General features: G+C 37.9%; 1 protein-coding gene across 1 annotated transcript in view; it reads right to left on the bottom strand.

The window, feature by feature from the left end:
- LOC131054347 (E3 ubiquitin-protein ligase APD2) overlaps window positions 1-11,385 on the bottom strand; it is a 79,517-nt gene extending 68,132 nt beyond the window's left edge. The window contains exon 1 of the mRNA XM_057988833.2: window positions 10,478-11,385. Within this exon, the coding sequence (XP_057844816.1) occupies window positions 10,478-10,745 (268 nt within the window). The 5' untranslated portion in view covers window positions 10,746-11,385. The remainder of the gene's footprint in view (window positions 1-10,477) is intronic.
- Between the last annotated feature and the right edge of the window lie 729 nt (window positions 11,386-12,114).

The raw sequence follows: 12,114 nt of genomic DNA, 5'->3' as shown, positions 1-12,114 counted from the left end.
GCCTTTAAAAAATCGAATTTGATAATTTAAAAACAAAGGCATTTAATTAATTATTAATTAATAAAAAATCAAAAAGAGCGCTAAGATATGGAGGTCGGCCTTTATTATTTATTTAAAATCATTTAAATTGCTTTATTTTACCAAAGTCGGCCTAAGGTAATTATGGTGAAAAGCGCCTATAAAGGGGTGAAAGATTTCATTTTTTTTTACATCACCATTTTATCATTCAAAAGCGATTAAAGGGAGAAGTGCGAAGAAGTTTTCATTTGAGCGAATTTGCCAAAGCTTGAAGATCACGTCAAAGACAACTCAAAAGGTGGCGAAGTTGATATTTAAAGGAGAGATTGCGTTGAGGACTATTTATACGTCATTTTTGCCTAGGCGAATCCTTTTTATTTTGCATTCTAGAGTTAGCTCTCTACTGAGGTATGGCGATTTGATTTTATTGTTTTATTAGTTGATCGTCATAGCCTAGATTTTGAATTTTGAATTCCTAGCTCAATCGTTTTATTTTAGGAAATGATAACTCAAAGACTTATCATGAAGTTTCCTAAAATTTATTCTCTAATCTATGTTATTTATTGCAAAATCTAGCTTCTCATTATGAAATGTTGTGTAGGTATGGCAACCCCGAAGGCGGGAGCATCCACCAGTCGTTCAGCTCTCATGAAAGAAGATCAGAAGACCGAAGAAGTGGAGACCAAGATCGTGTCGAAGTGGAGCAACATTGGAGATACTAACTTGGGTAACTTCAACACGAAAAAGTTTCGAGATGTCCCTTACATTGGTAAGCCATCACCTGTCGCCTGGAGGATAATTGAAAGTGGCATCATTAAGGCGGCAGGCTTTCCTCCAGCTATTCAGTGCCATGAGTTGATGATCGAGTGTGCTCGTCATTATAATCCACAGTCCAGAACGATCGTGTCCAATGAGGGAAACACTTTGGCGTACCTTTCAGAGGAAGCTATAAGTGAAGCTTTCCATCTTCCAGAGCACAGGGACATGATATACAAGAGCATAGAAGGAGCCAGGTCAATGTATGAAGATGATCCAGATGCTTGTCTAAGCATAATCAATAAGAACTGGTTACTCAAGAGTCGTCCCCGTCTGAGCAAGGTCCCGAACACACCGCACAGGATTGATTTCCAGGAGGAGTACAGAGATTTGATTACCATGCTCAACCGAGTTACAGGAGCCCCTCACGCCTTCTATTTTGAGAAGTGGATGTTTTACTTCATCCAGGTGATCGTTCAAGGGAAAGGTACGATACATTGGGCTAGGATGATTAGCCATTGCTTGGACGTACAGTTGAGGAGACTCAAGGCTACTAAGTCCTTCCACATGAGTTCATATGTCATTTATGCCTTGATCAGGAGTGTTGAGTATGCAGGACTACCTCACAGAGGAGTGATTGGAAGAGGAACCGGCGAGGTCAGAGCTTGTGATTCCTATGCCTACTTGCATCATCCGCCAGGAAGTAACTACAAGTTAGTTAATGATACCTTCACGATGAACATCACAAGGACGTTGCAAGGTGGGATTCACAACAGATTATCTTAGGATGCACAGGAATTCATAAAGAGGTACGGTGCTTGGTTCATTCAGTTTCCCAAGTTCACTTATATTAGAGTACATGGATGTCCTTTACCACCATACATGTTGCCGAGATATCCGACAGACAGAATTGTGTTACTTGAAGTAACGAGACAGTTGGCAGCATATGTGAAGGCATTCAGACACAGACATCAGAATGGAGTTCCAGTACCCATTATTTTGGGCAATTCAGTTGAGGTATGTCCTAATGCTTTAGCCATGGATGACGCAGAGAAGGAGTTAGCCTTGTATTCTTTTCCATCTTTTGCTTTGAGAGAAAGCTTTGATCCACATGGACATTTAGAGGAGACAGTCGGCAGAAAGTTTAGGCATGAGTACCAAATAGAAGATTTTATGATAAATCTCTTAGATGATCTTGAAGTGAAACGGAAAATGCATTCTAGATTGCCTTTGGATTTCATCAGGAAATGCAGGATTTATAGAGTGGCCGACCAAGCTCAGGACAGTGGCAGACATATCCAGTCTTCCTATGATCGAGAAAGCAAAACAATAAGGTTGGATTGGAATGAGCCCGAGGTCATGGATCTAGATACTTTGATGGCACCAGTCTTGTCTTGTACTCGCAGATGGGTTGACGTGCAGCATCAAAAGTTGAGAGAACAAGGCATAGCTATGACTTTCACTTTGGAAAAGAAACCAGCCGAAGATGGAGCTAGTGTGAGTGAAGGCAATCCTAATCCTAGAAATTCAGGAGAAGGTAACCTTCGATGTGCCAGTGAGGGCAATCTCCATCCAAGAGGTTCGAAGAGGAAAGAGAGACCTGGAAAGAAAGAGTCTTCCAAGAGGAAACAAGAGGCTAACAGAGATAGATCATCCGGTACATCTTCTCGACCAGAGAAAAGAACAATTCAAGTGGAAGAATCCATGGAGTCTATGGTACAGAACGATAGGCAGGAAGAAGGACAGGCACAGCATGGTTCACCAAATGGATCTCTTCAAGATTATGATTTAGATGAAGATAAAGAGGACAATGAAATGACATCTCCTCCCAGACAAGAAGAAATAGTGCACAAAGAGATTCAAGTTCAAGAAACAAGATCGATTATCCCAGATTGGTTGAAGGAAAGATTAACTAAGGTGATCGTAGTAGAGGACGAGGACAGTGCAATTGATTTAGAGAGCCTTGTTGGACGTTCACACGAAGTAACAGAGAAGAGAAAGGCTACCAAGATGTCCAAGATGATTCGAGATGAGACTGGATCCAGAAAACTGCAGATAGCTACACCGGCAGCAGACAAATATGAAGGTGAGATCCTAGCAGAGGAATATGATATACAGACATTTGAGCTAGGACCATCTACAGCAGAGCAGACTCTAGATGATGCCACCGATTCATTTGAGGCATTGAAGGACAAGCTTAGAGAAGAAATGGAGAAGAACAGAAAGCTTGAGAGAGAGGTCGGTGCATGGAGGGCATATTTCAGTCACATCAATGAACCTTTGGAACGTCAGGATCCAGCTAGATCACCAGTGCAAGCACTTCCACTTCAATCAATCAATGAAGCAGAAAGATTCAGGAACATGGTCCAACGTACAAGTAATTGGATGGATAGATCTCATACAGTGGCCATAGAATTTGTAACAAGGATGATGAAGACTATTCATCAAGCTATCCAAGTTCTTGAGATAATCCACAATTTGATGATAACAGTAGCCGCATTTGCCCATACCAAGGATGTCATCATTCCTGTCTTGAAGGTAATTAGACACACATCAAGGAAAGTTTTAGCGCAAGAGAAGATCTTGGATGGGGAATCTCACAGTTTGTTTCAGTGGTCAACCTTACTCCATATGAAGAATGTTTTCTTCGAAGACATCAGTGTTAGATGTGGCCAAGTTGAGGAGGTGATCAATCCGATCCAGGACAGAGTATTTGAGGTACTTCGTACCATTCTTGGCAGAAGGATCGAGGTCGAGACAGATGTGGATATGCAAGAACTAGAGGATAGAATCAAGGTCATCTTTTGCAAGGACGCAAATGTTACAGATGAGCAATATGATCAAATGTTTGCCACCATGCTCCTGATTGAAAGAACAAAGGAACTTGAATCTACTTGGGATGCAGCTTTTCTAGATGCATTCGATCAGGTCATCCACTTGGAAGAGAGTATGAAGAATCTTCCCGAGATTCCAATTGCAGAAATCGAAGGAATCGTGACAAGATTCATTGCATATGCCAAAAAAGAACATTGGAAAGGGAATAAGGTTCTAGATGAAAGGTTGTTATAGATGACATGGCATCTTATTTGTCATTGGTTTATGTCTCCTAGATTTTTGTGCCAAATTTAATATTTGGCTATGTATTTAATATTGTTCAGTAAAAGGAGGCCATTTGTAACAAACCCTAATTAGGGTTTGGGTGTCATGATCTTGACCGTTGATCTACTTTCAATCTGGACCTTTCATTGTAATTGGGGATGCTATTTATACCCCCATTTTTCATTTCATTTGATAATAGTGTAATAGTCAATAGTTGATGTAAGAGAGAATAGAGATTAGAGAGATTAGAGTTAGAAGTAATTTTATTTTTGTAGCAAGATTGAGTTTTGAAGAGAGGAATTCAAGCAATTGTTGTACATGATGACTTGGAAATCAATGAAATATTGAAGTTATGGTGTTTTGTTGCAACTTTCTTGGTTATCTTCATGGTTGTTTAATTTACTTGAATCATACTCAATCAAAGTAGTGTGCTAATTTGAAGGACATTGTGTGAGACTTGATCTTTGGTAGGATTCGTAATCCAAACCACTAGCTTCTTGCTGATTGTAGGAACGCCTTGCGTGGTCGACTGGAGAATACTTTGAGTCTCTTAATCTTCAATCATTACTGTATCTTGGATATGTACCTTTGTGGTAGTATCTTTGATCTTTGATGCATTGAATATCATTTTGTTACCTTAGAAGATCGCATCAATTTCAATTGAGTTGTTATCTTATGGCTAAATTGAAGTTGGTTGAACCTTACCAAGTCTTGTCCATACGAAGTCATTCTTAGGGTTAGATTAGATTAGACTTCTTGAAAACCCTACTCTTTTGTTATTTTTTGAAAAGTTCCTTTAGTTTAGTAAAATCTTGAACTTTCAGAATGTGTAAGACCCCTTGAAGGAAACAGCAAATCACATCATACCGCTGGAAGCTTGTCCACACGTAGAGATCCTACTAACAGAACCTTGGAGTCTTCCTAACTGATCCTTTACGCGAATCTTCAGCAGTTAGAGACTATTTTCTCAAGAGAGGATAAGATGCCTATTGGTATTTTATTCTGTGTATGATTGTGTACAAAATACACGTCAACAAGACCATTGGGGTCAAGGGACAGTAAGCAGATGGCTTGTCCTGAAATGTGTTAAACAGTCAGTTAATTAATTAGAATGATATTTGAACTGTAAATATCTGTTGAAATTAATTTGTTTTCTCTGTTCAGCTAAACTAGAAACAGAATATAAAGTTGTATGAAAACCATTTGTAAGTTGAGTCTGTTGAGTCTGTTGAGTCAGTAGTTACGGCAGTTGGCCAAAGCCGCCAAACTGATTAAGTCACGATCTCATGAAGGTTGTTGTAGACTGTTAATGTTAGTTGACATGAGACAAACTATGTAATTAAATGGTTAAGCGAACCAATGGGCCAGCTGAACCTAAATGTTATGTATCCAGTCAGTATGAGCAAGTCGAACAAGGGTGGTGTGTACTGACAGCGCATTAAATGTTCTTGCAAATTGAAACCTTGGCCAAGGTGGTGCTGCTTTAAGCATGCGACCATCAGTTCACATGAACCAGATACACCTACTGTCATATGGTCATACTAGTTAGGGGTACCTATAGTGTGTGACCAACTAGATTCATGTTGGTTCTAAACACAGGCTCAAATGGTGAGATGGCAACTAGATCCAATCCTTAGTCTTCACCCTCACGAAGGATCGGACTATTTCCAATTGGAAGTGTTGATTTTTACTTGTCGACTGCACACTATGTATATTGTTCGCTGTAGGATAGAAGATCCTCTGAATGCCGAAGTATGTCAATGAATGAATACAATCTGCAAAACTGTGTATATATTACCATTCCAAGAAGGAGAGATATGGTCTTCCTTTATATCCGATGAAGGTGATCTACACCCAGGAGTGGGCACCCCTTCCAAGTGACACGACTTCACAAAATCCATCAAACACAATCATTAAGGGTGGCGGACTTGCAAGACGACTCTTTATTAGCACATCTTCATTAGGAACCGACTAATGCCAAGAGTCACTTATTAATCATCAGTTATGTTATGATTAATCCGAACATTCACTAAGCAAGACGTGGTTTCATTTAGTTATACAATTAAATATAGTAATAATTATTATTATCTAATCAATTTCAATAATAATAATAAATAACATAATGATATATATTATTAAATGTTGAAGGCCTTAAGGCCAATTTAACATTTAATTTTATCCGACTGAAGCTATAAATCATCAACACTCCCTCTTAGCTAGGGAGGATAAAAGATATTGGGAGCAATATTCATAAATCGTATATGCTTATCTTGGGACCATAGTTTCAAGATGTGAATTGCCTCTGTCGGTGATTCTATTCACAAACTCTTGAGTGGAATGCCTCTGTCGGCGATTCTATCCATAAGCTCTTGTGTGGATTGCCTCTGTCGGCGATTCTATCCACAAGCTCTTGTGTGGATTGCCTCAGTTGACGATTCTATCCACGAGCTTTTGTGTGGATTGCCTCAGTCGGCGATTCTATCCATGAGCTCTCACATGGATTGCCTCAGTCGGCGATTCTATCCACAAGCTCTTATGTGGATTACCTCTGTCGGCAATTCTATCCATGAGATCTTGTGTGGATCGCCTCTGTCGGCGATTCTATCCACAAGCTCTTGTGTGTGGATTGCCTCAGTCGGCGATTCTATCCACAATCTTGAGTTATTGTAAGATCGTCACCTTTCAATAACCTCAAAAAATACAAGTGGAAATCATTTGGAAGTCGTCACTTCCTTATGTTTTACATAGGGCCCATAAATAATTATTAGTATTAATAATAATAATGAATATTTACAATTTTACCTCAGAAGTGCTCAAACTTTATTAGTAAGCTCCCTCTCAATCACAAGGTATCTTGAGTTTCTTCTAGAGAACATATTTTTTTGAACATACGTCTGGATTTCTGACTTCAGCAAGGTTAGCTTGTAGTTTAAGTTTGAGAGGACAAGTTCTTGCTTCGAATCTGATTCCATTCGTCATTTTAAAATACAAACTTTCAGGGAGATATCAATCTGATCTTAATCGGATCTTCCTTCAGAAGGTTAGGCTTTATAGAAGGAAACCTGGCTCTGATACCATGTTGATTTTTACTTGTCAACTGCACGCTATGTATATTGTTCGCTGTAGGATAAGAACGAACTGCTGGAGAAGATTCTCTGAATGCCGAAGTATGTCAATGAATGAATACGATCTGCAGAACTGTGTATATACTATATATTACCATTCCAAGAAGGAGAGATATGGTCTTCCTTTATATCCGATGAAGGTGATCTACACCCAGGAGTGGGCACCCCTTCCAAGTGACACGACTTCACAAAATGCATCAAACACAATCACTAAGGGTGGCGGACTTGCAAGACGACTCTTTATTAGCACGTCTTCATTAGGAACCGACTAATGCCAAGAGTCATTTATTAATCATCGGTTATGTTATGATTAATCCGAACATTCACTAAGCAAGACGTGGTTTCATTTAGTTATACAATTAAATATAGTAATAATTATTATTATCTAATCAATTTAACAATAATAATAATAAATAACATAATGATATATATTATTAAATGTTGAAGGCCTTAAAGCCAATTTAACATTTAATTTTATCCGACTGAAGCTATAAATCATCAACAGGAAGGGGCACGGGAGACTACCAAGTCTATGGTTGGGTGGAAAAGCCCTTCATGATGCTCTCCCTCTTCCAGACTATGCCGAGGTTTGATACAGAAGATCTCCAATTAGAAAGCTTATTGATTGTAATCTCTAAACTGTTATCTTTTTCTTGAAATGGAAGTTAACATATTGAATATCATCTTTCATGTTGAAAAGCAAATGATATTTGTATCATTTATTGTTTATTAAAGGATTAACTACCTTTCAGATGAATTAGTTAGATTTTCATTTTACGCAGAATATCAGTTAGTTAGTTAGTTAGTCAGTTAACTTTCATTTTCAGCTAAAATAGTTAAAGTTGTTGAAAGATCAAGTTTTATTATTTTTTTAATATATATGGTAATAAATCATTTTCTTAAAGTTCAGAATTAGAGGTTGTTACAGTTTGGACAGCTCGAAAGATATTTGCCAGATCTGAGATCCAGGTTAGCATATGTAAGCATCACACTCTCACCAAGAACTCCATGGTGCCAAATAAGGGAGGGAAACAGGGACCGTGTCCATGACTGACAAACTTTCCTTTACTTGTATGTAGGATTTTCTTTGTAAGTTTTCACCCGTGGAAAAGAATCTTAAAGATTTAAACATAGATTATACAGCCTTCCTGGAGTATGATAAGGCAGAACAGACTACTGTGAACAGAAGAGAAGACTGCTTGATAGATAGGGGCCTCCCCACATCCATTTGCAAGCTGTCACAGGCGAGTTGAGGTAGCCAGAGAAGCCACTTAAGAAGCCCATTCACAGGATCCTCTGCCTGAACAACATTGACCTACAGTCAAATCTCACCTCCCAAACTCTTTTACCCATTTGGATGAGATTTTAAAAGGCCCTGATGACAATCTTGAATGTAAGGTGCATAAGGGACAGCTCAAGTGAAACAAACAAAAAGAAGCCTTTCTTACTAAGCTAAAAAAAGGGAAAAAGTAAAACCAATATCAGATTTTCCATCAGTCTCGAGCAGCAGAACACAAAATGAGAGGAAGAAACGGAGGAGACAAAAGAAGGGGTTGGGGTAGCCAAAGAGGAAGTAGCTGCATCAGTGTCGCTGATCAGCAACCAAATGAGGGCTGGTTAATACAGTGGATCAACATGTAATAAACATGTAGGATGATGTGGCAGCAGGACCTGACATGGTCTTGGGTAGGATGTTTCTGATAGCCAGTTGTAAAATCCATTTGGGTGGGTATATCTATCCCAGAGATATAATAATTGTGAAAAAAGTAAAGTTCTCAGATCACCACAAGTAAAGCTTTGTCAATTATGACGCATGAAGTTAGGAACAGGTTTCTATTTGATGTGCTAGCGTCCTCCTTCTCTACAGTGTTAAAAAAAATAAAAAGGTTGATTATGACAAGCATATTGCCAAGCCAGCTACTCAATTCTCCTCCAAACAAAATGAAGACAGTTTTGCAGAGTATGGAGCTTTTTATTCCCAAATTTCCAATTGCAAATGTTTAGGAAGTCACCAGAGGATAAAAAGGAGGAGCTGATGAATCCAAGAAACATCTATTCCTAGCATCATATTGAACATAAAAATAATACTTCATTTGTGTCACAAACAACATTATATGATTATTTATTGTAATCATGTTTTTCGGATGTTATGTGTATTAGGAATGGAAAACAGGTACAATTTGTAGGAATAAACTAGAATAAAGGAGCAATTTCATATCTAGAATTAGAGTTTCTAAATAAGTTCGGTAGCTACATATTAATTGATATTTTTTAGCCAGCTGGTTTGGTGGGTTTATGGAAGATTAGTTAGATTTATTGCCAACTCATTTAGTTTGATCCTCTTCTAATTTCTTACAATTTGTTGTGTGATGTATTGTAAAAGGGAGGGAGAGAGTGGATTAGGTACATAGCCTGGAAAATCTGTTGTAGAGAGCTGAAATTACATAAGAATCTTATCCTGCAGATTTCACTCCAAGCGTAGTAATTCCTTCCATGAAAGACTTATTTGAATGTCAAATGACAAGCTGAAATTTAAAAAGAAATACTACAAAAACAACTTTCAAAAATGAAAAGAAAATTGTTATATAATAATAGAGATAAGAAGTCCAGTGAAGTGACCTTCCAAGGGCTTCAAACGGGATCCCCAAATTCAAATCCCTCGAAACAGGTCGAATGGACTGAACTCAAGTGATAAATCATCAGGGCTTTAACAGTGCTCCGACAAAATAAGTCCATTGGATGACTTTGAGTGGTAAATCAATGTGTCCTTAGTAGCTGAAGGGGGTATTCAACTTCCAAAAGACAAGTTAGATGTTAATATACACAAATAAGCTTTTGAATCCAGGAAACTACTACATCAAGATTTTGTGCAAGAGATACCTGATGTAGAGGTACAATTCCTAGGTAAAAATGAAATCGAACAGCCTGCCACATCCAGTTATGAGAACAACATACGCAGCGGACAGGTAAAATTTCTCGATAGATTTGATGGAAAGCATGTTAATTGTTTAAATCTTTGAGTAAACTATGAGAACAACATACGCAGAGGACAGGTAAAATTTCTCGATAGAAATGATGGAAAGCATGTTAATTGTTTAAATCTTTGAGTAAACTATCACATCTAATTCTGAGTATGGTGTATGTAACGCACAAGGAAGGCTCAATTCCTCAGTCAAATTGTCCAAAAAGATACTCCTACCTGATGGCATCTAAGCCAAAGGACTCTCTGGGAAAGAAATTTACCACTTTACATTAAAAAGTCTCATAAAACAGGATAAAGACATGAAATTGGATAAAACATGGGATCAAGCTCGCTAGGTGCGGTATAAACCATTGCAGGAGGTGGCATCTAAGTCGAAGGTTGCTCTCACATGGCAAATTTACCAGAATTTTGAAAAAAATTAAATGAAAAAAAAAATAAAGAAAGAAAACGACCCTTACAATCTGAACTGCCCTATAATTTTATGACTTATTTATACCTATTAGCGCACCGATTGAAGCTGTGAAGCTCCAGCCCAAGCAGATGGATTTCCGAGACGACCGTCTAGAGCTTTCATGGTGGTGGTAGACGATGACCGGAGGGTTTTCGTAGCCAGCAATCCAGGGATGATGTTGAGCCCTGTTTTCATGCTGCTCGAGTGAGCCACCTGAGCCCTCGCCAGAGAAGGCCGATCCACAACTACCATGATGACTGTTAATTGCTCCTCCAGACCCTTGCTGCCCAAAGCTCGAACCTCCGCCCTTCATCAAATCCAAGCTTTTCGCTTCTTCAGATCAATTTTTTCCTTCCTCTTATGCTCTTATCAATTATCCTTAACTGAATATATATCCGATGCCTGGTTTAGTTCTTGGCTAGAATTTCCAAAATGCTTCCTTTATTTGTCTGACATGCCGTACATCATTGTCTCTATAAATTTTTACAGCTGAAAACCAGGCTCTGCAGCTTCTTCCTTAAATACTTGTGCGCAACCTGTCGGAGGAAAAGCGTGTGCACTTTGCGTGTTTGGCAAGTTACACAATTCTAATTAGTTTATATTTTTTTGTTATACCTCAAGTTAGAATTTTTATGGTTTGGAATAATAATCGAACCAGTCCTCCATTGATGCAACTGCAAGAACAACGAGTGCATTCTTCAAGAGTGCCGTCAGTACAAACATAATGAATTGAGCAGATGTGCTCCAATTTTACAGTCTTGATCATTTCTGTGCAACTTATTTAAGAGCATTCTATTCCATTACAGCTTTCTTAACCCATGTACTAACTGTTCAAAAAGATGAAGTTTAAGAGCTTTCAGAACTGTAAGATTTTAAATGTTTCAATTATTGTTGAGGTATACGAATACGAATTCGATTTTAACCAGTCGCGTGTGAGCACATCTTGGTTTTGTGGTGAATTGAGTTATCTAATCTGTGTTTTTTTGGGAATTTGTGGAAGTAATAGCAATTTGAAATGTTATATAGAATTTGATTATTCTTTGTAATTATTGTAATCATTTAGTGAATGTGTTAGAAATCAAAACAAGAAAGCAATTGTAAACGAGCTAATGATAAAAAATATATAATTGATAATTCTTGTAATTAATTGTAATCATTGTTAAGGAAATGAGTTCAAGTATAGTGGAGTTTATATGGGAGATGGTTAGAATCAAATATGAAAAAGACGTGATTATGTTTTCAATTTTGTAAATTTAACAATATTTTAAAATAAGATATAAATATAATAATAATTTTTTTTTAAATTAGTTATGTTTTTTACTTTTATTTCCTATCTATTTTAATGATTTTTTGGTCGTGAAGAAAACATAAAGTTGAAGTTCAACTAATTATTAAGTAATATATTGGATGACGAGTATTGGTGGTGAGGCCTCGCAGGTACCTCTCGCCATGGATTTTCGGGTTGCGGTGGGCTCAAAACCCCCACTCCAGAGTATGAAGACTTTAAACAATAACCTTTTCTCATCTTAATCTAGATCGGGGAGTGCTGGTAGCTCTCGCATTATGAAGATTAATGGTTGCTTGGAGAGATGCAGTGAGAGGTCGAAGCTGGTTATTCCTCCTGAGTTGATAGCTGAAGACGTTGAGTACTTTTCAAAACACTCGCTATATTGCAAGTTTTT

This window comes from Cryptomeria japonica, chromosome 3 (assembly GCF_030272615.1).
Source record: "Cryptomeria japonica chromosome 3, Sugi_1.0, whole genome shotgun sequence".
Classification (NCBI taxonomy): domain Eukaryota; kingdom Viridiplantae; phylum Streptophyta; class Pinopsida; order Cupressales; family Cupressaceae; genus Cryptomeria; species Cryptomeria japonica.
This window is presented reverse-complemented; position numbering and strand designations above follow the sequence as displayed.